This window comes from Xiphophorus maculatus, chromosome 7 (genome assembly GCF_002775205.1).
Source record: "Xiphophorus maculatus strain JP 163 A chromosome 7, X_maculatus-5.0-male, whole genome shotgun sequence".
NCBI classification, from domain to species: domain Eukaryota; kingdom Metazoa; phylum Chordata; class Actinopteri; order Cyprinodontiformes; family Poeciliidae; genus Xiphophorus; species Xiphophorus maculatus.
This window is the reverse complement of record NC_036449.1, coordinates 20,254,907-20,280,937: the sequence shown is the minus strand read 5'-3', so window position 1 is coordinate 20,280,937 and position 26,031 is coordinate 20,254,907. Positions and strand designations below refer to the sequence as shown.

The 26,031-nt window shown below is 37.2% G+C and overlaps 1 protein-coding gene across 2 annotated transcripts in view; it reads right to left on the bottom strand.

The window, feature by feature from the left end:
* The window catches only part of LOC102231767 (receptor tyrosine-protein kinase erbB-4), a 282,261-nt gene extending 259,481 nt beyond the window's left edge, over positions 1-22,780 (bottom strand). For both annotated transcript variants that reach the window (XM_023337224.1, XM_023337225.1), the window contains exon 1: positions 22,397-22,780. In XM_023337224.1, coding sequence (XP_023192992.1) covers positions 22,397-22,475 — 79 coding nt within the window. In that variant the 5' untranslated portion in view covers positions 22,476-22,780. The remainder of the gene's footprint in view (positions 1-22,396) is intronic.
* Positions 22,781-26,031: the final 3,251 nt, after the last annotated feature.

Below are 26,031 nucleotides of genomic sequence, written 5' to 3'. Positions count from 1 at the left end.
AAAAAAAAAATTAAAAAAGCTGGCAGCAAACAAAAATCACTTTGAAAACACGCTGTGCCGCAGACTATTAAGACCCCTGGTTATTTTCTAAGCTGCTGAAGGTTTCTTTTTCTTCATCACACAACAGAAAATTTTAATCAATGTCCTAGTGTTGTGTATAAACTCATGCATTAAATTAGAAAATATCAGAATATAAGAATATTAGTTCATGAATTAAATATTTTTTAATTGTGGTTCAATATCCCACCAGATCTTATGAATGAAGGTCATTATTCCTTGTCCTCCACCCTTTTACAGGTATATAACTGACCCCTTCCAATGATTGTATATTTTCTAAAAAATAATTATATTTTATGGTCCAGAAATATGAAAGATGGATTCACGCAATTAACCCCTAAACATAAGGTGTCTATAAAAATTGCTATAATTTTTAGAATGCTGATAAAACAGAGAAAAGGGGAGGAGAGGATATGCTAAGGCAGAATACAGTAGAGTCAGGGGATCCGATGCCTATCGGAGCGTGGCCTTTTAGCAGAGTACACTGACAGAGACGCCAGTTTGACGTACAGCAACCCCCATCTCCCCCAAGTGACATTTCTCCAGGGCAGGGAAGAGGGGACAAGTGTTGGATATAAAAGGTTGTTAGAAGGTGATAGTGTAAAATTTACAAGAGGTCTTCCTTATAACATAAAAGGAATGAGGTTAAATGGCAATTATTTTTGAGATATTCCATGTAATTTCTAAAGGTTTTTAATATAAAAGTTTTTTGGGTTTTTTTACTAATTAAGTAGTGTAATTTTGATTAAAACCATCTTAGCACTGTGTATGAAAAAGACAGCATTTCATTGCTTCTAATATGCATTTAAATACATCCACCAGGCTTTCTTTCAATACAAATTGTCTTTCTTTACCTAAAAGCAAAAAGAAACATGTTTTGATTAATTATACATATTAATACATTTTTTAAAAATTGACATTTTAGGCGTTCTGTGTTATTTCTGGCAGCAGGGGATGAATTCACCTCATTGTACTTGTGAGGTTATCAAACAGACAAGATAGGAGTTTAGAGGTGAGGTGACAGCAAGGGGGTGCTTGTTTATTGGCTAGGAGGTCATTAGCATCCCATCCATTAGTGGAATGCCAACCTCACTGCCCCACTCCATCACTCAGTCCTCAGAGACAGACTGGCTGTCAGTGCCTAGAAGCAGCCAACAGGCCTTAGACACACTGAGCAAACACACCAACTGCCAATTTTTGGTCCGTCTTTATTCATCTATCTGCTGTTTGAAGTGGAAGTAGAGAAGACCTGTCAGCATATGGAGAAGAAAACTACTGTAAAAGGTTGTGCAGTCATAGAATAGCTCAACCTACTAGCCCATTATTTGAGGCTTTGTCAAGAATCTTCTTTATATGTCTTTAAGAAACCTGAAAAGTATAAAACTAACTAGTGCATAACTAACTTTTTGTTTTTTTAGCCTTATTCTGTTTTTCTTACTACTTGATTCACGAAAGCTTTTTAGGGTTTAAAAATTTCTTTTATTTACAATTCTATCTGAACAATAAGCTAGTGATAGTAAGTTTGTTCCACAGAAGTATTTAAGATAGAAGAATGACAAGGTTTGATATGCCTAAACAAATGCAATATATATGTATATATATATATATATATATATATATAGGTTGTTTTTTTTTACATTCATCTTCTTCAAGCTTCAATCTATTTTGGGTAATTTTGTAAGATAATTACAAAATTATCTTACAAATGTCATATAATTTAGATTTTCATATATGATTTTGAATATATTTTCAAAAAAAGTCTGAAAGGTGTTAAAATTTACACTCTGGTATCTGAAGTCTGATACTGTTAAGTAAAATCCAGAATAACAAACTACTTATAGAAGTTGCCTACACAGTAAATTCAGTCATAATACTTCAACTTCAACAACATGTCCCTTTTTGTGTGGGTAGTGGCATTTAATGCATTAAATGCCATTGTCATGCATTAAAACCTGGGGTGGTAGCAAGACTTTTTTTTTTCCTTTCAAGTACAATTATGAAAAAGGTAGCAGATTTCTGTATTCAGCTGTTCCCCCTAAACAAAGTTCAATCAAATGCTTAAAATTTTCTTATCACTTCAAAATTCTACACTACTTTGTAGGGGTCTGTCACATGAAAGCACAAATAAAATAATTAATGTTTGCAGTGTAAAGACAAAATCTCAAGGGGAAAAAATTCAAAGGATATAAAGGCTTTTCCAAGGCATTGTGATTACTGTTTACATTACATTATTTTGTGTCTATAGTCACTATTGTAGATAAACTTTAACTTAATTCACATGACAGAATTTCTTACATCCAGATGCACTGAGGCTGCAGCAGTGCATACAGCCTTACTTTGTATTAACAAGCTAACAGTATATGCAAATATTTACAGGAATAGCGGTGGTGTGCTGCTTGAATATTGGTGGAAGTAGGAGGTGCTCTTCAGTATGTTTCTGTTCCACTCTTCTAATCAAATCATACAGGTGATGCCAATGTCCCTAATGTCCTATTTTGACATATGCACCTGACTTTCGTGAAACAATTAATCAAAGTCTGTCACTCTGACACCAAATGGCAGATGAGCTTAGCAGAAAAGGATATTGCTGTTGCTAACCCATTTGCCTTAATATAGCTCTCTTCTACAGCTAGTTTTAGCTCTGCGTAGATTTTAAAATTCTCTGCCACATCTAATCTTCACAGTTGCACACATGAAAAACCATGAATGAATAAAATGATTGTCATGTACAGTATATATTTCATTTGTGGTTTGTTGTTATAGTACATAGACTTACACAAAAAATGGGAAATGAGAACCAAAAACAAAAGAAATCCTCCTGATAACACAAGGACTTGCAGAAATGTAATTTCCACAGGGATTTTTTCCACAGTTTTGAAAGTCATCTCAAACATCCAGCATATTTCAATTCAAGCAAGAAAACAGCATTTAAAACAAACATTTCTTACTGTTGACTCTTCTTTTTTTCTTAACGTAAACAGCAAAGTTATAACAGAAGGAGGAAGGAGATGGCAACCGAAAGAAGGTAGGAAATACATTCCAAACTAGAATACATGCTCTAGTTGGTTGAATCCTCTGTTATTGTATTGTTTTGTTTATATTTCTACATTCCTTCCTGTTTTACAGTACCTCATGTGTGTAGTTAGTGGGGACATAGACTTTATTGGTTGTTGCGCTGTTTAATAAAGACTGCTGATAGCAATATACACACAGAAACTTTAAGCTGTGTAGTTTGAATAAAGTAATTAAAAAGTACTCCAGTGCACACATTTATGCATAGCCAGACACACTCCAACTGTCTTGTGACTGGACCACCTGGCTGATGTTAAAATTGCAGTGTGCTGGGGTGTGTGTGTGTGTGTGTGTTTGTATAAGTCCTGGTCGGCAACAGGGAGAAAGTCAGACTAGCCTGTCAAGCCCCCGAGGGCCCTCGTTGGTTGAGTGTCCATTAGCCTGATGAGGTTTGGCAGCTCATGTTGCTGGAGTTACTGTTAAGTTTCAACCCTCCTCGTGGCTAGGCCTAATTAAACCTAGACCTCAGACCTAATTCAAAGCTAATTAGCTGTAGGGGTTAGCTACCACCACCGCAGGCTGTGATGGGTGTTGTGTAATATGTGTAGTAAGGCGTGTTAAATGGCAGTTATTCAGTGGGAGACCAGCAGAATTAAATTAACTCACCATATGCAGTTTAGATGATGTTTTTTAAGCAAAGCAGTTAAAAGTCTGAGCAGCAGCACAAGTGCACAGAAGTTCCTATGCTTGGAAAAGCCCCGGTGAGCCCTGAATATCTAGATTTTCCAGTAAGAGTATATCTATAGCAGACATGCAGGAGAATGATATTATGGTGAGTTCGAGTAAGTCAAGAGTTCGTGCATTTTTAGTGCACAAAGAAACCAACTGGCCTGACTGAATTTTTGTAGAAGCTACACAATAAACTATCCGACCCCTGGGAAAGGTCCTATGGTTTCCCATTAAGCTGTACTGACAGCTTGACATTTCCCAGGGTAGAGGGTTCTGATTCAGGTATGTTTTATTCATCCTATTGACTTTACATTGCTGCCAACCCAGACAGAGAGCAAAAGCTTGAAGTGTAGTAGGCGGCGGCAGTGAAAGGGAGAGCTGAAGACACCTGTTGTTGTTATGCTTACTGCTCAGATAGCCAGGTACATCTCTGAGACAACCAGGTGACATATACACAATGCTCATCAACATGCAGACAGAGATTGGAAGATTGTGCCTGAACAGAAGGTATAAATCTCCTTCTTTACTAGGAAGACTTCCAGCAGTCTGGTACTGTGGAAGTGTGGGGAAGGCATTTACTAGCAGCATCACATGCTTCTGATTCACACTTTAAGAAACAGAAATATAGCTGAATTAATTAGGCTAAACTGTGACTCACTAAACCTAAGTTAAAAACATTTATTTTCTGGACACATATGCTGTGCCAACTCAAACTTGCATGAAGTACTAAGCACCGACTTCCCTTTTATTTTGTTCATCCTCAAGCAGTTTTCTTTAGCATTTAGAACTCCCTAAATGAGGTAAAAAGAATAAATTTGAGGGTATGACATTTCTGCTTGCAATACTGCTTACAATGTATTTACAATAAATTATTTATGATATTATAATTAGGCGTGATGCCATCTTGCATTGAGATTTCAAACCCCTCTAGTGGACTGAATCAATTCCGAACTTGTGCTCAGTTTAACCTGCCATAATCAGGTGATCCAAAACATTTATGCAAACAAATAATATAAAAATTATTTTTCTTTTACCTCTGCTTCAGGTTTCCAAATTTCATTGTGTCTGATTTTTAACTTGTTTCATCATCGAAAAGGACTTGTTCCTTTATTCAATGCATGCTCACTTGGGACTTTTAAATCAAATGCACTGCATAGGGCTGCTCATCTTGTATAATGAGGGTCTGTTTATTTGTCATTTTTTGCTCAAGCACAGCTGTAGGTGACATCTGAACTCAGAAATTATCGTGCAGTTCATGTTCTATGAATTGCCGGCCTTTATATAATTAATTGTAACCCACATCATACAGTTTGCCCTTTAACTCTGAAACGAGAAAAATTCTGTCATGCCGTGTCATTCTGTCAAAATAATGTCATGCAGAACTGACTTTGTAAAATTTAGATGGTGATTAGAGTAAAAAATAATGACTTATCTCAGGTTTCTTGCTCTTTGGCAATCACTTCCAGTGAACAGGTAATTGATTCCAGTGCAACTTAACTTAAAGAGGGCCTAGTTAAATGTTGTGTTCACAAGCAATCAGGGAATCAAAAGGTCACCACTTGCTGAACTTTTACAGATACTTACATTATTGGTGAAATATAATCCCCGCATAAGCACATGAAGCTTTTTGTTTTTATTAGCCCAAATATATGACGCAATTATCTTTCTCTACGGGCATCCACAGCTCGGGTGGGGGCTCTGAGTAGGTGTTTAACCTGCCAGTATCCTTGCCTGGCCCCGCACAATGCGTCTATATCTTTCTTTTAAGAAGCTGAGGTAGGTTTATTTATTTATTGTGCTTCATAAAAGAGATGGCTGGTTTCTGATTTCTAAAACTCCAGCTTCACTTGATCCTAAAAAATATCTTGTCCATGATCTTTATGTTTCCAAATGTTCCAGAAATCCTTCCAGTGCTTCCAAATAAGGCTGAAGCTACATTTGTACTGAATATAATTAAAAATGTTTTTTACTACATCCAAAGTAAAATAAAATTTATGACAAAAAGCACTTCATTATTTTATACCTAATGCCACCTTGGTAAGTTTTAGCTAAAAAATGTTTTAGACTAATATGCAGTTTCTGTAAAATATTAAAATTATAGGCTATATCTGAAGCTAGACAGATAGACTTTTGTGTGACTTTCAGGCCAGTGTAAGGAGCAACATGAATCTTCTTTTGGGAATACTTTCCTGACATATTCTGGACATAACACAATTCAGAAAGCGCTCCCCCTCATCTCCAGGCATGTCACGTGGGTTTGATAGCCTGGAGCCGTGGCAGAAGCCTCCTACTGGACAAAGCACTTGGAGCAGGGGAGACACTGTGGGCCTTGTTCCCTTTCTGCCGGCTCCATGTCAAATGGGTGTTTGCTTTCTGGGAGGACGAAGATCCCCCCTGGAAGGGTAGCAGCACGCAGCTTGCACTCAATTCAAAGTAGCGACACAGAAAACCTGGATTTAGTTTAGACACATTAGGGATCAGACTTTGCCTTTCAGTGGCTAGACATGGTTTCATTAAAAAAAAATAAAAATGGAACGATTTAAAGGAATTGTTCAGGACTTTTGAAAAACAAGTATAGATTAAAAGGTTTAAAGCAATTAATATTTTACTTGCAGTAGTTAATTCCTTTGGTGCCTTACTCCAGATTTAAACTATCCCATATGGTGAAGAAAACTAGCTCATTAACAAATAGATATGGATCCATATCTATTTGTATTCATATCAGCTTGTATTAAAGCAATTGCAGTAAAGCTGCTTTACTACAACAACCGCCATCTCTTTCTGGAAGTTGACTCACAGTCAGTCAGGAACTGTCACAATATACATTAGTTTCAGCCTCCATGGCCAACTAATCTGACTTTCTCTTCCCTGACAGTTGCCAAAAGAACAAAGCAGATCATAACTGTCTTAAAATATGGGGCAGTTCTCGTTATAATGTGGGAAATTTATGGGAAAATTCTAATATGAGAGCACAGCGGGAAAGACGGGTAAAATATTTAACCAGCCAAAACGGGAGTCTTGACAGGTATGGTGGTGTATCCAAATAAATTCGCAAAAATCATTAAGCTAAATTACGCATTGGGATGCTAGTTACATAAAAGCTGGTTAATCAAAGGGGAAATCAATGCAAGAAATCAAATACCTTTTGTGTGAAAGACAGTTTCAAGGATGCATAAAGTTGTTGTGCTTTTCTTTTTTAATCAAAAAAAGAAAAACGGTGTGAAACAAACAATATTAAATTATAAAGGAATAGTGTGGAACACACACCAAAAGTGCAATGGGATTACTCCAGCATTTTGTATTTAAGTGTTTTGACTGAATATCAGCGGATGAGGAACAAAAAGAAAACTGCTTTTATTATTTAAGTTTATTTTATAGGGCCAGACACACAGACATAGACAAACTGAACAGAACAGCAGTCCCATGTTTGTGTCATAGTGCAAAAGCAACAGCTAATTCACAGCACTTGTCTCTATATGGGTTTTAAACAGTCTTACCTTAAAACTTAATCTTAAAACTAATAAAGATTGAAGTAATAATTTATAAGAGCATGACATAATGTTGACAACATATACACAATCATGCATATAAAACAGTGAAACATAAAACATGAAGTATGGATACATTTCTGTTTTTGACATAACCAGAGTTTTGTTTGTTTTTTGAACGTACTAAAACTGGTTACAGACTTTAAATCAACAGGAAATAAGTTCCAAACCGCAGATCCTCTCATGGACAGAGCACTTTGAGCAAAAGTGGTTCTTCGAAAAGGGACCTTACAATTTCCATTTAAAGCCGCTCTAATAGCTGAAGTGGAAAGAATCTAAAGTGAGAAGTGACTACCGAAAATCCTGAATGCTTGCTTATTTCACTTTTAACCAAAGGGGGAAAAAATAAGATGAAACTCCAAAACGTTTTGCGCGTGGGCTACAACCAGCCACACAGAAGAAACACCAGCTTCTGAAAATGATTAACATAACTGCTGAAAGCAGATCAGGTATGATTTTAGGATTCTGAAAAGAAAAAAACTATACTGTTGCATCCTTTTATAACAAGTTTTAATTCATCAGTGTCTAACATCCCGGTTTTTCCTTCCCCGACCACATTTTAAAATGTCATTCTGTTAAAAAACTATAAAATGTTTTACAATATTTCTAAGTATGCACATAATGTGCTCTTTCAAAAGATATCAGTGATCAGATCAATAATTTTGCAGTTGGTCAGATGACAGTATTTGCTGTATAGGAGATTGTTTGGTTACAGGTAAGAATATTGGTCCACACATCAAGTTCATCAGTCAAAGCATTTTGGGTTATAGAAATAGGATGAATATTAAGTGAAGACCTGCAGTTACAGGTCTTATTTGAGCTGACTATAAAAAAAACAACAACTTGTAAATATACAAAAATAAATATAAAATACTTTAAAACCAGTTACATGGTTACATGTCATTTAGAATTTGCCAAAGCGATTAAACCAAAGACTAACAGAAAATACTAACACCCCGGACAAATTTTGCCGAGGCAAGTGTTGAGTGCACTCTCTTTTCTGTCTTGCCTATCTGAATGTCCCCAGTGTCTGTCTCAGCCTCACCAGTGTCCTTGCTAGCGCCCTCGGGTGAACCAAGCCATGTCAAACCTAAATCCATCAATCACTCAGTGCCAGCCATGGGGGGGACAGAGGAGCTGGGAGAGATGGAGGGATGAAGGCAGTGAAGAAGGGGGTAATGGGAAAGGTAAAGTAGAGCCAGCAGTTCACCCTTTCAGACGATTCTTCCTAGCTGCTGTCTCCCTCCATCCACAGCCTTAAGAAATTCCAGACTCTAAAAGAGTTTGGAGACACTTGTCAGGTCAGAAAAAGGCATTCACAACTGATTCTAATCAAAAGGCTCGCAGACCTAAGCACATGTTCGAGGAGAGCAAAGTCAAGAAAAAGGGGAGGTAAACAGAGAAGAAGAGAAAATTGACAAGACTGGGACAAAATAAAGAAAATAAATTGAAAAAGGGAAATGAGAAGAAAAAAATTTACAATGAAAAGGAGAAAATAAGATAGTAGGAGAACAAAAGGCAACAGAAAGAAGTGACAATGTTGTGGATGAGCCAGCAGGTATATGTGTGTCCAACAGAATGAAGTGGCACTGTCATAGCCTTAACTTCCCCCACAGGGTGCTTCTGATTAATTGTCCATTCAGCTCCTGTGATGGCGACTACTTTAACCAAGGCTCCCAAGACACTCACTCATATCCCGTACTCCATTGGAGCTGCTTCGCTCTTCTCCCCTGTACTACCCCGACTGGCTGCCCTTCTTTGGCTATAATTAGGAGATTTTTTTTTCTCTTACTTTTAACCCCTCCATCCACTTTTTTTTCCCCGTCATTCTCCTTCTGCTACAAATAACCTTACATCAGCACCCCTTTCACCTTGCCGTCGGGGGATAATGTCTCTCTACGGGAGAAAGATTTTGGAACAAAAGCAGGGAGGCTGAAAACAGCATGATATGCAGTGTGCTCCCCCTTGTGTGTTTACACATGCTCTGGTGACTGGCTGAGATAAAGCACCCCTGTCACAGGTAAACACTAAAGCACAGCAAAGCAAAATGGCAAGGTTGACTTTAGACCTGCTTTGCACTTACTCAGCTCTTCTCCTGTTTGATATTGTCTCATATCATCAAACACATCCTTTTATTCAAGAAGCACCCACTCATGTAATGTAAAGCTTTTTACTGTTATTTATAGTTGTGGCAAAAAAAGACAATTAAAAGCACCAATTATTTTTTTTCCACAAAGAAATTGCTTGTGTTACACTAAATTAAATGTTTGGTATAAATTATAGCTTCCCTATAAGCAATACAATTGTCCATTCAGTCTCTCTTTCTGCGGCAGAACCGTGGCATCCAACTGGCAAAATGGCTATATACCAGCTCCCAAAAGCAGCCAAGGTCAATTGCCTTCCTGGTCCTCTCATCTTGTGCTTTATGTACCTTCACATCCAGGGAAAAAGAGCTGCGCTATTTCTGCTCTGCTGCAAGGTGACTGCTGCTTCGCAGGAATGATAGTCACACTAATGCACCTGGCTGGAAGTAGTGCATCAGTCAAGGTTTCCTTATATGTAAAAAGTAAATAAATTGCTAGAAAATATGTAAACAGACATAAATGCTCCCTGTTATTTTTTTCGCTGATTACACTCATACCTGTTCTGACTCTTATCCAAAAGTTCTTAATGGGACTGTTAAAAGACTACAGCTTGACTGAACAAAACAATTTCCCAAGGTTAAACAGATGTCTACAAATGTTTTCCTACTTCCTGACATGCCACATTTTGCTGTTATTATAAACCCGGATGTTGTTGTTTTTAAACAATTCAACACAAATTGTTGCATTGTTGTAAATTGAGGAAGAACAAAAACTTGCCGGAAGATAAATCAGAAATAAAAAATGGCTCAAGTTCTATGAGTTTGATAGGCTACGTCTGTGAACAATATTTTTGAAGGCATGCTTAATGTCATTGTCCGAGTGGAAAGTAAACTACTGTCAGGTATAACAGGTTTTCGTCCACCACTGCCCTGACTTTAGCTCCATCTTCCCAACAATTCAAACCAGCTTCCCCAACTCTGCTGTAGAAATCAAACCCTCAGCATAATGTTGCCATCATTTCACTGTAGGGATGGTGTGTCCAGGAAGATGCGAAGTGTTAGTTTCTGCCACACACAGTGTTCTGCAAATAGAGCTCACTTTAGGCTTATCTTACTGGAGCACCTTCCACCGCGTTTGCTTCATATTTTTTGCAGTGTGTAAAACTGCAAAAAATATTCCGTATGGTTTTCTTTCAACAATGGCTTTTTTTCTTCTCATTATTCAGAAAAGATTTCTGTGAGAAACAAAAATATTGACCTTTTTAGCGCATTTCTTGCCCTTCCATAATGTTGATATTTTTAAAATATTCTTTAACAAAACTCTGAGGCCTTCAAAGAACTGCTCAAATGTAAATATACACAGTTATTTACTACTTAACTCTGTGAGTTCTGAGGGCTATTTTTTTAACACAATTTTATTTCAGGGTGTGTGAGTTGGGGGTGCTGAATACAAACTGCATGGCAGTTTGTAAAAGCAGTGATTGGCCACAATGTGTAAAAGCTATCGATCAACACTTTCACATAAATCTTTGCTCCACCAAAAAGTGAGATTCAGATATTTTTAGGTTTGTATGCTCTGTTTTTGGAACCAAATCAATATTCTCGTTAAAACATCTCTTAACAATCTCTGAGAAATAAATTGATGTTTTATTTAGCATCTGCGATTAATATTTTGTAAAAAGAAGTGTGTTAAAATGTTTAAGAAAGAGTGAAACCAAAATCTTTTCCAGCTTGAAAGCTGAAAAACATAAAACATGAAAACTAAAGAATACAGTTTGTGCTTTCTAAATATTCTTTTCCTCGGCTTTGTTGTTTCGGCATATTTCACAGTGTGGCTTATCTTTCCTTGCAATATTTGATTCTTCACATAAAAAAGATAAATACTGACTTAATTCAAATCATCAGATAAAAAACTCATTTTGTTCAGATATTCTTCTCTACATTTGTCTAGGACATTGAGATATGTAATCATTCTGGTCTTTGGTGGCACCTTAGGGCTATTATCTATAGCATCATCTTTAAATTATGACATTTTCCCTCTGTGTGGTAAATCCCTAAAATATTTCAAGATTTCTGTTATTTCGTTACACAAGCGATAGCATGTTTGGCGCAGTCATTTTTCATCTGTGCATAGATAAACTGTTTTCCAACCAAGTCTGAAAATTACCCCCCACCTCCATCCAACATTTGCTCCCAAATGCCTCCTTACAGCTGCTATGACTGACTGCAAACTCATTTATTACAGGTCACAAACACCAAGTGCTTCATTTAAAAAGGACATTCCGCCTCACCCCCCACCCCCACTCTCGTACAAGTGAAAAATTGACCTGTGAGAATAGCATGCAGGGCACACCGGTCCATTAATTGGAGACCAGTAGCACCTAAAACATGGCCTTGGGGATATAAGCCATGGGAGTGAAGCAGAAAGACACATGCAGCTCTTCGGTCACACCTTTTATTTTACTACAGTTATAATAGTTTATACAAGTTACCAACATACAGTGAAATTGGGAATTTTTCACTGGAATATGCAACATGTCAAAACTTTGTAGAATCACATTTTACTGCAATTAAAGCAGCCCATCTTGTTATGTGGCAAATCTCCACTAGCTTTTTACATTTCAAATAGTTAATTTCAGGAACGTTCAAAGCTCAGTCAGATTGGACCACCTAAGAACATCCATCTTCAGGTCTTGCCACAAATTCTCATTTGGATTTAGGGCTCAACTTTGACTAGGCCATTCTAGCAAATGACTATGATTTGATATACTTCTATTATAGCTCTGCATGGATGTTTATATTTATTACCTGCTGTAGGATGAATCTCAGGTCCAGTCTCAAGTTTATTGCAGCTTCTATCAGGTTTTCTATTAACTCCAACAAAGTCCTCTGTCATTAAGAAACACCCATGGAGCAAAATACTGTACTACGATTTACTGTAGAGATGGTGTGTTTTAGATCACAAGCAGAGTAAATTTTCTGCAACAAAGCACTTGCATACCAACAAGTTACATTTTGGAGTCATCTGGGGGAACGACTTTTTCCACTTGTTTGCTACATACCTTGTATCAAATTCTAAACAAGATTTGTTTTGGCTTTTTCTGAACTATGACTTTCTACTTGCCATTCTTACATAAAAGCCAGATTTGTGGAGTGTACACAAGTGCATATGTCAACATATTGTTCTAATTGAGCTGATGAGCTCTGCAGATCCTCCAGTGAAATGTGGGTCTCCTTGGTGGTTCAGTAAATAATCCTCTCCCCGCCTCATCTATTTCTTTTTTTTTTGGTGTGCATGTCTTATTAGGGCTGCAAGGGTGCTTCACACTTTTTTGACGATGGATTTAACAGTTCTGTGACATACGTAATAGATGGGATGTCATTCTAAAATCTCATCCTGCTTTGAACTGAACAGATACACAGACTATTTAGTAATGAGGTAATTTCTTATTGGTTTAATGGGCTTATACTTGACAGTATAGGGAAGCGAATTCATATGAATATCAAACTTTTTGGGCTTTCATGTGTTAAAAAATGAAAACTGTGCAGAATTGTCCATTTCAAAATTATACTCTACTTTGTGTTTTCCATAAAATATAAAAAAAAATATTTGCTTGTGATGTGACAAAATGTAGAAAGCTACCATGTGTGAACACTTTTGCAAGGCACTGTGCATACACTGTTTTACTGTGATGAGACTGAAAAACTTTAGAAACAGTTACTAATATATTTTCTTTCCTTTTACTTAGTTCTAAGACATTTAAAAGCAGCAAAAGTATTTTGCATATTTATTCAGACGCACAAAATACTAAATCAAGATTCAACATGAAGCTTACATTCCACTGGCCATATCATTCAAATCCGTCTGTAATTACATTGTACATGCAGATTAGCCATGAATATTTTAAAGGAGGATTACTAAAAGCGGAAAGAGACAGAGAAGGAAGGAGTTGAGAGAAATCAGCCCTCTAACATACACCCACATACGGAACTGCATGAAAAGCTCGTTTGAAGGTGGAGCTAGTCTTTCATGCCCAAGTTGTCAGCCTATTATCATCCTTTCATATATTTGCCACCATTATTAACTGTGAGCGGGAATAGAAAAAAATAACAAAAAGTGAGAATAAAACACATCACTCCAATATGTCAGACTGTCTCTTCAGAAGGAAGGTAGAAGAAAAAAAAAACAGCAGACCAACTCTTATCATCAAACTCTCATTCCAAGCCGTGGCGGTAATGAGTGTGTCTTAACAAAGATTAGCCATAATTTCCATTGTCATTTTAATGCTCCCACATTATGTGGAGGCTTACAAAGCCAAAGATGAAGGAAGAGGGTGGGCGGAGGAAGACGAACAAGCAGACAGTGGAGCAGAGAAAGAGTCTCCGGAGCTTGCTTGGTCTGTCAGTCACCCCCCTTCTCCCCTCCAACCAAGCCTTCACATGCACAACGTTGGACACAATCAGTTCACACACAGACAAGCGTTCATGTACGTTGTTCACGCATGTTGTCACCGCATTTTGAATCTCTCAAAATGTGGTTGTCAAAAAGGGTCGGTGCCTGAAAGCCTCCCGCAGTCCTCCAGCAGGATAGACGGGCTTATTGTTAAAAGAGTAGCAGCAACAACAAAAGGGATCAAAAGCTTTGCAAGCTGACAGACAGACATGGCATGTTCAGTCCGCAGACAACTATATTGTTTAGCGAACATGCGACTGAAGCTTTCAAAGGTCTAGAACATGCCCATTTGCTCCTACTATGTAGTAAAAGCTCAGGGTGACGGCAGGATGTGTGGGTAAATGTGTGGGAGTGCCTTGTGTTTGCCAATGTATGATGCGAGTTGGCATCAGTTAGCCCTGACAGCTTTAAGTGGATTCAGTTTGAAACAATGTAGTGTAGTGTGGTTATTCTTTATACAGTGTTAATGATTAAATGTTTAATGTTCAAAAGACACAAGGGAAAAATAGGCACAAAAAAAAGAAATATGAGATCTATATAAAATGTAAGGGTGTAAACTATGTAAAGGGGATTCAACATTAAATTGAGATTGCCAGAATTGTTCAGATGTTTTGAGGTGAGGTTCTGTTAAGTTTTTGTCAGTAATGGTTTCTTTATTTGTAGTAGAAATACAGTGAGTTTGTCACACACAGCATTTTAACCAATTTTAACCAATTAAACAATTCAAACTGAAAATGTCTACTTCAAAGGATGAAAAGTAAATTGCAATTACCAGGGTTAGGGTTATTATAGTGAATAGTGAATCCTTGCAAAGTCTTTCGATAACTTCAAGATTTTTAATGGTTTGTTAAAAGATTTAACAAGATCTTTTAGTTACAAAATTTTATTCAAATGAAAACAGAATTATGCAAATGAAGTTCATCTTAAATTCCATATAATGAATGCTTATATACATATATTTTCTCCCAACATGATTTCCCAAGTTAATTTCTGCATAGTCAATGACTTAAAGCAATTTGACTGTGCTGTAGAATAATTAGAATTTAGGTTGGCTGTGTGTTATTGAATATGTGTTCGGATTTTGTGGGGGGGAAAATCAGATATTTTAAAAATTTAATTTGGAGTAATTTGAATTCCAATTCCTGTCCAATTATAATTGCAAATGAGTTTGATCTGTTTGTGTTGTAAAGTGCTGGGAATTGGTGCAACATAAATACATTGAACAAGTCTTAAAAATGTAGAAATATGGTTGTGCTTTTTCTTTCATTAACCTCAGAGAGTGAGAAGGAACCTTGCAGCAACAGTCACGCAGGGATATCAAACTCTCTCAGAGAGAATGCATGTGTCCATATTATTTGTCTTAACTTCTTGGATTTTTGCTCGCATTGATTGTCAGGGTTGGTGTCAAGAAGGTCGGTGTATATACATATACAGTCGGGACGATCTCCTTACGATCGGTGCCCGCTACGAAAATTTTCTTTGAATTTCGTTGTCCTTGTGACAATGACAATAAAGATTTATCTTATCTTATCTGTATTGCAACACAGATAAAAGGCCTACATCATTGCAGAAGCTCTACATTGTGCTTTTTCAAACTCCCTTTGTAGGCCAGACGCATATATACCAACCTAATTAAAGTGCAACTGATGTGTATTGTAAAACATATCCAGTAAGACTTTGGTAACAATGTCTGTGCATATGAGAGCTTGCTGCACTACCTTGTTAATGAAGGTAACCGTTGTTGTGTATTTAGAACTCCAGAGCCCGAGTTATGCAGAGACTATCAGTCTATTTGCATTTCTCGTGTGTCTTTAGCTTTCTTTTTTTTCCTCTCACACAGAAAGACTCAAGCTTGCTCATCCTGCAGTCAACAAAAATAGAAAGCATAACAAATAAATAATACTGATGAGATGAGAAAGAGGAAATAAACATTCAGTTTCTAATGTACCTTATCAAATGTGATTTATTCTAACTGTTAGAGCCACACTTACTAAAATACATTTTGAACATGGCCCAATTAAACAAATTCACAACATTGGTGACGCATTGGTCTTTCTCTGACATTCCTCACTAAAAGCATGTTTAATAGCCAAGCTGACAATGATGCATGGCAAAACACATGCACATGTATGGCACATTCATAACTGCAGGTGATAAATGAGGGTGCACGAGTTGGTAAAGGTCAGAGAGGATATGATCCAATCATTTCTGCTGGCCGCGGACAGTCTGGTTATGAGCCCATCAACAAGTCAAATTGAAAAACTGTCTCCATTCTCATCCTCAGAAAAAAAAAATAGGACAACTATGTTAAAACAAAGCATTTTGCAAGTAAGTAAAACATTTTATGCACAACACTGCAGTAAATGAATTAGTAGTGCACAAAAAAACCCCAACATCTATGCATTACAAGTCACAAAAGCACTTTTGAGTAAAACGCTGCATACACTTCAGTTTCTGGCGCACAACTCCAGTTTTGGTCATTTCATACCAGGCTTTCTCAGGTATATAAAATAAAAATCCACTCCTACTTGGGCTATCTTTGATGATCCTCATAAGAAATATATCTCTTCTGTGTGGGGTACCCCAAGGTTCAATGTGGGGTACCCCAAGGTTCAATCCTATGACTCCTCTTATTCAATATTTATATGCTCCCACTAGCTCAGGTTATAACAGGAAATATTAGCTACCATAACTATGCAGATGACACACAGCTCTACATTATGATGTCACCAGGAGACTCAGAACCCATCCAATCACTGAACAGATGCTTAGAACAGATAAATGTGTGGATGTGCCAAAACTTTCTCCAGCTGAACAGAAACCAAACTGAAGTTATTATTTTTGGACCTAAAGAGGAACGATCTAGAGTCAATGCACAGCTTCAGTTATTACAACTAAAAACCAGTGATCAAGCCCGAAACCTGGGAGCAGTGATGGACTCTGACCTGAACCTCCAGAGCCACATAAAGACAATTACAAAGTCGGCCTTCTATCACCTGAAGAACATTTTCAGGATTAAAGGACTAATGTCTCAGCCAGATCTAGAGAAACTCATCCATGTGTTTATCTTCAGTCGTATTGATTATTGCAACAGCATCTTCACAGGTCTGTCCAACAAATCAATCAAACAGCTGCAGCTGATCCAGAATGCTGCAGCTCGCGTTCTCACTAAAACCAGGAAGATAGAGCACATAACACCAGTTTTAAAGTCCCTACACTGGCTCCCTGTAGCTCAAAGAATAGACTTTAAAATACTGTTGTTAGTTTACAAATCACTGAATGGCTTACCACCAAAATACATTAAAGAGCTGCTGTTGTTGTATCGACCTTCCAGACCTCTCAGGTCTTCTGGTTCTGGTCTGCTCTGCATCCCCAGAACCAGAACCAAATGAGGAGAAGCAGCATTCGGCATCTATGCACCACAAATTTGGGACAAACTTCCAGAAAACTGTAAAACAGCTGAAACACTGACTTCCTTTAAATCTCGACTAAAAACCCACCTGTTTAGGATTGTATTTGAAACGTAAACAATTACAAATTTAATGATGGAACTTGACTTAATGTCATGTTTTGATTGTTGATTCTATGTTGCATTGTGTTTATGTGTTTGATATGATGTAAAGCACTTTGAAATGCCTTGCTGCTGAAATGTGCTACACAAATAAAATTTGATTTTTGATTTGATATAAAACATTTGCGATGGAATTTCAAATTTAATTCATAGAACAAAATATTAATTGCTCGCTGATCTCAGAAATCCCTTAAAAACTAGTATGTGTGTAAGAGTTAGTCAGACGCAACTGTCAGATGTCAAACAAAAAAGTTTACAGGGCCTGAAATCTACTGCAGGATTACGGATATTGTGCATTAAATTATTGATTCTTGCAAATGAAGTTTTTATAAGTATGTATAATGTATTTAATTAATAAATTCCTATTCATTGTCAAATTTCTATTTTTAACATAGTTTGTATTTATTAGTTGTTTTTTTATCTAGAGAAGCTTTTTCAATCATACATCAATTAATTTTCTTACTTTTGTTTCACTTTTATACTCTTGTTTTTAATCCCTCTGTTTGTAAGCGATAACCTGGCAAAAAACGTCTGGGCAGAAGAAGGAGTCTGGTTGGTGGGCATTTAGAGTCAGCTTCTCTTCTACTGGTCAAGATAAAGATCCAACCTCTATGTTAGGAAAAATGTACAGATTTTATTTTTATTGCCAATTTTGGCAGTATCAGTCCTCCATAGAACAAAATGAGCTTCAACAAATGAGCTAGTTTATTGCAAAAACAGTTATTCTGGAAAGAGATGAAAAAGAGACAAAGGAGGGAGAAAGAAGGGATAGAGGCAAGAGAGAATGATTAGCAGTGTAACCCAAAAAGTTAGGGAAAGAGGCAATAAATTATAGCAATGTAAATAGTTTATATTATCTCTGATGGCTGATCAGCAAAGACGTGTCAGCTCTTAATAAAATCAACAGCAAGTGAAATAAATTGAGAATTTTGTTATAACCAGAGAAAGGCTGTTGGATAATGGCTATAAGAAACTAAGCTGAAAGTTGCTGTGGTGTTATTATTGATACCAGATATAGAACTTAAAATTATATCTACACATTAAATCAAACTCCCATAAGAAAACGTTATTGACATAGAAACGTTTTCGCCTTCCCTGCCCTTCAGACTATCAAACTGGGTATTCATCAATTCTTTTTTGAGATAGTGAGGATTTACAGAGAACCCTGTGGTTTTCACCATTCTCACATTGAATCCTGTGTGGATTATTCCTCCAGAAAGTTGTTTTTTTCAATCATTTTATTTGGCTGAAGAGTGAAGTCCCCAGAGAACACTAACGCAATAAATTACAGTCTGTCGTAGTTTTGTCATTCTTGTAAAGAAGAAAAGTCGACAAATGTTCACAATGAAAAGCAAAACTCCAAAGGATTATATTTAATACGCTTTTCACACATTCTAAATAATAACATCTTGTCAGCCATGAGGTGTTAACAGGATTTTTTTTTTTTTTTACCGGAAGGAAAAAAATTAAGAAGAAAATATCTTTATAAAAAAGGACCAACTGCCAAATGTTTCTCCTCATATTTAACATAAGGGACAAAAACACAAAGGTTCACAATCCTGTTCTCAACAAATGGAAGTGAATTGGTACCTAATCAAAGACCGCCATTCTTCTAATATAAAGCCTAGTGTCAGCACAGGGTCAAAGCTCCTTTAACAAGCGACAGCAGATATGACTGTAAGAGGGCTTTGTGACATAGTTGAGCTGTGTAGATCGCTAAATGTGTCACCATTCTTTCGCCTGGCAGTAACTGGCAGAAGAAAACACACAAAACAGAAAAGTATACAAGACACCTCAGTCTTTGTTGTGGAACCAGAAAAACTGAGAAGAGGGAAAGAAAAAAAAGAAAAGTCTCCAGTTTCCCTTCGTTTTTGCTGTGCCCAAACCTTGCAAATATTTTGATATACAATGGACCCGAATAGTGGAAATGCTCATAACACTAAATGCTTCAAATGAAAGAAGATTTAGCCTTTCATTCAGAAAGAAAAGTGGAGAGGCACAGAACCAAATTTGCTTCAGCATGAGGCTTCTAGAGTGAGTGATAATCTATTGATATTGAGCCACTGAGTTTTATCAGTTTTTAAGTCAGCACAGCTATCTACCAGGAAATTTGTGGTTTTTGCTTTTGTCTACAAAATCTAGGGACATGCCAATTTCATTTTACATCATAATGTGGCATCTGCCCACACTGCTACAAGTATCTGATTCAAGAACCATGATATCGCTGTGCTTGATTGTTTAGCTGACATAGCCAACCTGAAATCCTCAACTTAGCTGTAGAAGTCTGGTCAGTCAACTCAAAACTTTACCTCTAATATACAGTCAAGTTACTAGTCTTAAGGTATACTTTAGGTTTTAAAAAGATACACTTTCAAACCCAGTAATATCTTCCATTATACTATTCTTGTGCCCCTTCCCAATGTGTTGCTTCACAAAGAATTCCAGCTGGCTTCAAAAAAGGCAATCAGAATTTCCTCATCTTACAGAAAAAAAAAGAAAAGAAAAACAACAATTTGGCCATTTGGACATATTATTGGTCACAAAAACTTGGACAAAATGTATATTTTATATTTTTTTCTCATCTTAGTACACAAGAGCTTTACTGAGTTACAATAAAAATAAATAAATATAGCAAAAGGAGAGGGACAAGTTTTTAAAAAGTACTTTATTGAAAGTGCTTTTATTAAACTTGACTATTTTGATCCTCAAGGAAAATATTTTCTATCATGTACTTACTACAGTAATCAAGAAATTCTGCCCAGAGTGCCACCAGATTTGAGATGCTTCTGCAGAAAACGCCAAGTTATTTGTGAAAATATAAATGCATACGCAATTAACACCAGTTACAAACACAAGTCCATAAAAAGGTGGCACTTTGAAGACAAGAACAACTAACGCAACATAAATGGTGAAGGATTTTTACATTAATTTGTCATTATGGCTCATTAAGAAAGACAAAAGCATTCATTAAAAGAAAACCTCAAAAAATCAAAGAAAGAAAAAAAACATCTGTGAGACAGGCGCGTGAGCATGCAGTTCAGCACATTCGTAAGAAGTCGTTCGCGCGCGCTCTGCTCGAGCTCACGCACGAGCGCACACTAAGGGAAATTGTCTTCTCCTTTTTTCCAACAGACAGAAGTTAATCCGCGTTTATGCCAATTCTCGCACTGATATTTGTATAATCCGTTCTTCCTGCGTTTGTCTGCAGTCCTCTTTTGTGTCGCCTTTACTGCTTTTTCTTTTTGCAAAGCACATTTACATAATTTAGAGTTCTGCTGGCGGAATGGCATAGAGTTTTTGCTTTACCGTGAAAGTGAATTACTCTCGTCTTCTCCCTCCTAATCCTGGGTTTCGCTGCAGGAACACGGGTGGGAGAAGTTCCGACACTCTTCCAGTTGAACAAATTTAATATGTGCCTTACTCGATTTGTTTGTACACAAAAACAACACTGAGAAAATGCAAGATGTATAAAAGCATATATACTTGGATTTAAAGGCACGGGTCCAGCAAGAGTTCAGCCAACGTCATTATTTTCCTACAAAACTTAATCAACGTTACGTAGAAATTTACACTATTGCAACTAAAAGTCAGCAAAAGGATAAGTTAGTGCAAACTTGCGAGGATTACTTTTACTACTTTCTCTCCTTACATTTAACTCTCCCACAATTTTAAAAGTAAAAATTTTTAACTTACTTGTAGAACAAGGAGATACAGTTTGAATGGGTAAATAAAAGTCACAAGAACAAATTGGCATTGCAGGAACAAATATATAAAACTGTGTTCTGATTAATCAGTCGAATGGATAAACTGTTCTTTTTTTGTATTTAGCGTGTTATTTAATTATGAATTTTCATTGTTAATTAATTCCTAGTAAATCAACACCCAGGAAGCGGAAAGAAGCAAATGTACTTGTACTCCTATTTATCGCAAGTATTTCATTCCAGTCCGAGTTTGATTTTCTCGTTTTTTGTCGAAACCAAAATATGATTTTGCATTATGATGATCATGATTATGATGGCGCTTTAGCCTATTTCATCTCCACATCACCGAGTGAACCTTATGCCGCCCTGTGCGTAAAGAGCGTCATTGCACTGTACAAACAGTACTTCCACTGTCAAGAGTGGAAGCCCTGCATGTGCGCGGAAATACTGGCTGTCAACAGAATGCCTGAGGGAAGCGACAGGGAGGAAGAAAAAAGAACTGATTTTTCCCAGCTTAGTTTTTTTTTTTTAAATGCCGGTTAAAGACTGCATATGGGTGGGCGGGTTAAAGAGTTACACAGCACAACACTAACACAACAACATGGGACTCATGAGAGGCAATCAATGCAGAAGTAAGTCGCGGATGCCCTTTGTCTGACAAAGCTTGCAGAGCAAAAAGCTGCTACATGTGAAACCTGCTGTCTTGGAAACCTTCATCCAATTAATTGGGAAACAAAAAAGGATGTCTCACACCCAATTATCTGGGACAAATCAATCTGTAAGGGTAGAAAACAACGGAGTATCAAAGCAACTTTCGCGACAGTTGCGCATTTGACAGCCTGCTTATCCACAGGAGCAGCAGCAACTTTGTCCGTTGCTGCGCATTTACTTCGCGCAAAGGACGCGTGTGACGGACATCAAATGCCCTAATTTCAACAGTGTAGCTTTGTAAAAGAAGAACAGCAAGTCCCTCGATTGGGTTCATCACAAGTAGCTCAAAGCTACGACCTGCCATCTGCTCAGACCAACACATGCGCTTCAGCGGAGCAGAGGGACTCTAGTTGCTGTTGTTTCAGACAAAACGAATACATGAACATAGTGTTGCTTATGTGTAACAAGAAACTGTGCTGATGAAGAGAGTAAAAGTAAGCACGTTTCTGTTGCTGCTGCACTCGATTCGCACCTACCAGCTCCAATGAGACACCGGGAAGGGGGGGTGGCAAGCACTTGGCTTTTACTCACCTGATTGTGGAGAGACGACCCCAAACAAGACGCTTGTCAGGAGAAAGCCGAGGCAACACAGGACAGACGTTTGCTTCATTGTTGTGCTTGGCAGGTATCTCCTTTTAAATTCACATGTCCAGCGAAGTATCCCTCATTCACAGCAAGAAAGGATGAGTCGCTTTGGGTTTTTGACGGCTCCTCAGACTGCGAGTTTGTGAGCACTTTGTGGCTGCTTCTGCACAAGTTTACAGTTTGTCCAACTGTTCTTTGCGTCGTCTCTTTTGTGCCTTCTGGCTTAATTTGTCACTGACGCAAGAACAGAAATTGTGGAAAATCAGCTTCTAACTCACGCACTGAAAACCAAAAGCTTGCCAAAAAATTGGGTAAAGCACTGTACTCATACCATTACTCCCCGTCTTAGACACAATATGCAGCTGCAGACTCGCATTCTCGAGACACACCTCCAAGTCCCTGAACTCCTCCCACCCGCGCCCTGATTGGCACAGGTGCCCGACGATCACCTCAAACTCCACTAGACTCCAGCATGGTGCGCCGTCCCATTGGTTGGCACAAGACGCGCGAGACCCCCCATGAGTTCGTGCTTCGGCTGTGTTGCACCTGTCACCCTGAAAACAGCAGAGATAAATTCTGGGATTTATTGGTATCATAAGTAAAATAGAGCTGACTACTACTTATCGGTGGCTTCCTTGCACTTGGACAGACCTCATCAGGATCCGATAAGATATAGTTTCATTTTGGAAGTGTCGGTAGGCTGTTGTGCTTTTCTTGTGGAGCAGTGAAATTATATAGAACTAGAACAGATTTAATTAACAGTCTTGCTTTATTTATGTGCATCTCTTTGGGAATCACTTTCCTCTTCATTAATTTTCCTCATTTAAAGGCTGATGTCAAGAACAATATTTTGACTGCAGCATTTTGAACCTGTTTTCATTCTAGCATAGCAAAATTATAATCGATGGCAATGTCAATATGTTTAAAGTATTAACTAGTAAGACTCATAATCGCAAAAACGGCCTGAAATATTGTTTTTTATCCCCATTCCATTAAATAATTTTAAATAAGATTGGATATTGCTGTAGACTGATGAGTGTGGATTAAGATTCACTGAAGACATTTAAGCGAGCAAATCAATGAGAAAGATATCAGCTATATTAGTTGAAATAAATCACCATATTTAATCACAAATAAACACAAAATATAATTTTTTGAGAGTAGGGTGGAATGTTTGCGGTATTTGAGATATGCTTGCAGTTCATCAAGACTATTTTTTTTTCAATTCTAGATTTTATTTATAGTCAATAACACCAAAAAAGAGAAGAAAAAAACCAAAGAGTGCTTCAGATTACACCCCTACATTGAAAATACTGCCAACTAGTGGTTGAATGTTTGATTTTATGACGGAAAAAGATATCCAATATCCAATCCCACAGTAGCATATTAAAAAGGTGGTCACAGATACACAGATATCACATATCATATGTTATATAATGACAAAATTAAATAAAAAGAAAAAATTTCCCTCTGGGCAGAGGCTCATGTTTGAAGAGTAATTTTTAAACTGTGATGTTGTAATGAGAAGTGAAGTGGCCATTTTTTTAACCTTGACAAAACCACTGACATCTGGAAAATCTCATTCCATTAGCATAAACACAGGGGAAAATACTGAGTATAAAGTAGTTAAAATTATTCAATTTGGACCCATAATGGTCCCAGGGTTATTTGGTTTAAAAATTCTGCATGGATTCTACTAAAAGTGAAAGATGCTTTACCAGAAAATGGAACATTCAAAATATCATTGAAACAACGATTGTCTAACTCCCCTCTTTATGTGTTCCTATTGCAACACAATTTATTCAAATGAATTTGCTCCTCATTATTACATGATAATGACGAGCAAATTCTCATCATTAAGTTCTTAATAATGAGGCTTAATTCTTATTTCATTAAGTTTTATTCAACCAGAGAAATATCTAAAACATCAATGGCATTGACCCCAGACTCTGAACTCCACAGACCTAAACAGAAGATCTAACATTATAAAGACTTTATGGTCTCTCAGAAGATTAAAGAAATGAGTTTGCAGCCTATTTTTGTTCTGAGTCAAAAGAAGAAATCAAAGGGAGAATAAATTCAAAATCTTTGAATTTATTTATACCTAGGCCAGTAAGCTTCTAGCAACTAGACCCAGCAGAACAGGAAATGAGTGTTTTAGATAATGATAGGAAGTTACTGTGTAATGCTGGAAATGGGTCCGAGGTAGATGAAGGTTAATTGGAATCTTCTGCAGCTCTACATTCAGACAAAAAAGCATAGTGTATGAAGCAAGCGAAAAATAATAAGCACAACAGAATCTCCAGGTTGAGTAGGCCTCTTTGATCCCGTGGACCAGAGGTCTAGGGTGTTGAAGCAGAAACACATCTAAACGTTGGAGGATCTCGACCAGCCTGTAGATGCGTCCTAAAAAGTAGTTTTCATGAGGGTCTGAAATACCAATCGGATACAGGCTTAAGGGTACCTGAGAGATAATTTTCAATGAGCTATTGAACTATAAAACACTTTCTTCACAGAAGTGATTGATCAAAATCACAATCTATTACAATATCCAAAACACAGTTTCATGACCTTGGATGTTTTACATTCAAAGTTGCAATCGTGTAATCATTCTAGTAAATGAAATTATAGTTTCACATTCAGGGTTTAACAAGTTAGCCAGTATTCCAGAGTACAACGCATCTGGGATTACTTCCCACATGTTAGACAATCTTCCTGACAGAGGTCATCACAAAGTTTAGATCAAGATACTATTGTGCTTGCTGTGTTACTTGCTCTATACAAAAAGTAGTGACTTTGTGGTGACTGAGAGTTAACTAAGAGTAAGCAAAACAATGAGACAAAAGGTTATTGCTTTCACCAGCTGGTGCTTGCTTTTTGCTCTTTGGGAGCAGGTTAAATGCCTCCTGGAGTTAAAATATGCCCACACATCTGGGCCTATTTGCGACTGCATGCCCAACTCCTCTTCTCCTCTACCTTCCAGTCCAACTTTGTTTGACTCATGCAAAAAACATGAAGACACACTGAATAGGCTTAGTTTTAAAGTTTTAGTCTCAAACTAGTTTTTTAAGGCCCAGGGGGAAAAAACATCTTAGCAAAGACAAAAAAAAAGAAAAAAAAAATACTGATTATTTGTATTTGTTAGATCAATTCATATAATTGGAGTTAAGCTGGGTTTTCTTGAGCAAAAAACAAATTTTTCAATTTCATGCTCAAATATGACCATAACCAGGTGTTCTGACAGGACAATGATGCCAAATAAACAAGAAAACTAATTTTAGAAAGTTAATGCCAGCCATCTTAATTTCCTCAGAATCACTTTGAACTAATACCAATTGAAAATGTGTGAACTTTGCTTGAAACGAGTAGCAGGAATCCTCTTTAATGAGGCTTACCATTTCCGGTGTCAGCAAAGGAGTCGTCAAAGGAGCAGCCAGAATTATTCAAGAAGCTCGCTGATGGCTATAAAAAGTATATGATTGAGGTGAAACTTTCTAAGGAAAATTTAAATGAATTTTGGTGCATATATTTAAGCCTTTCATGTGTATTGTCAACTTGTGTGGATTAGAAAAAAATCATAA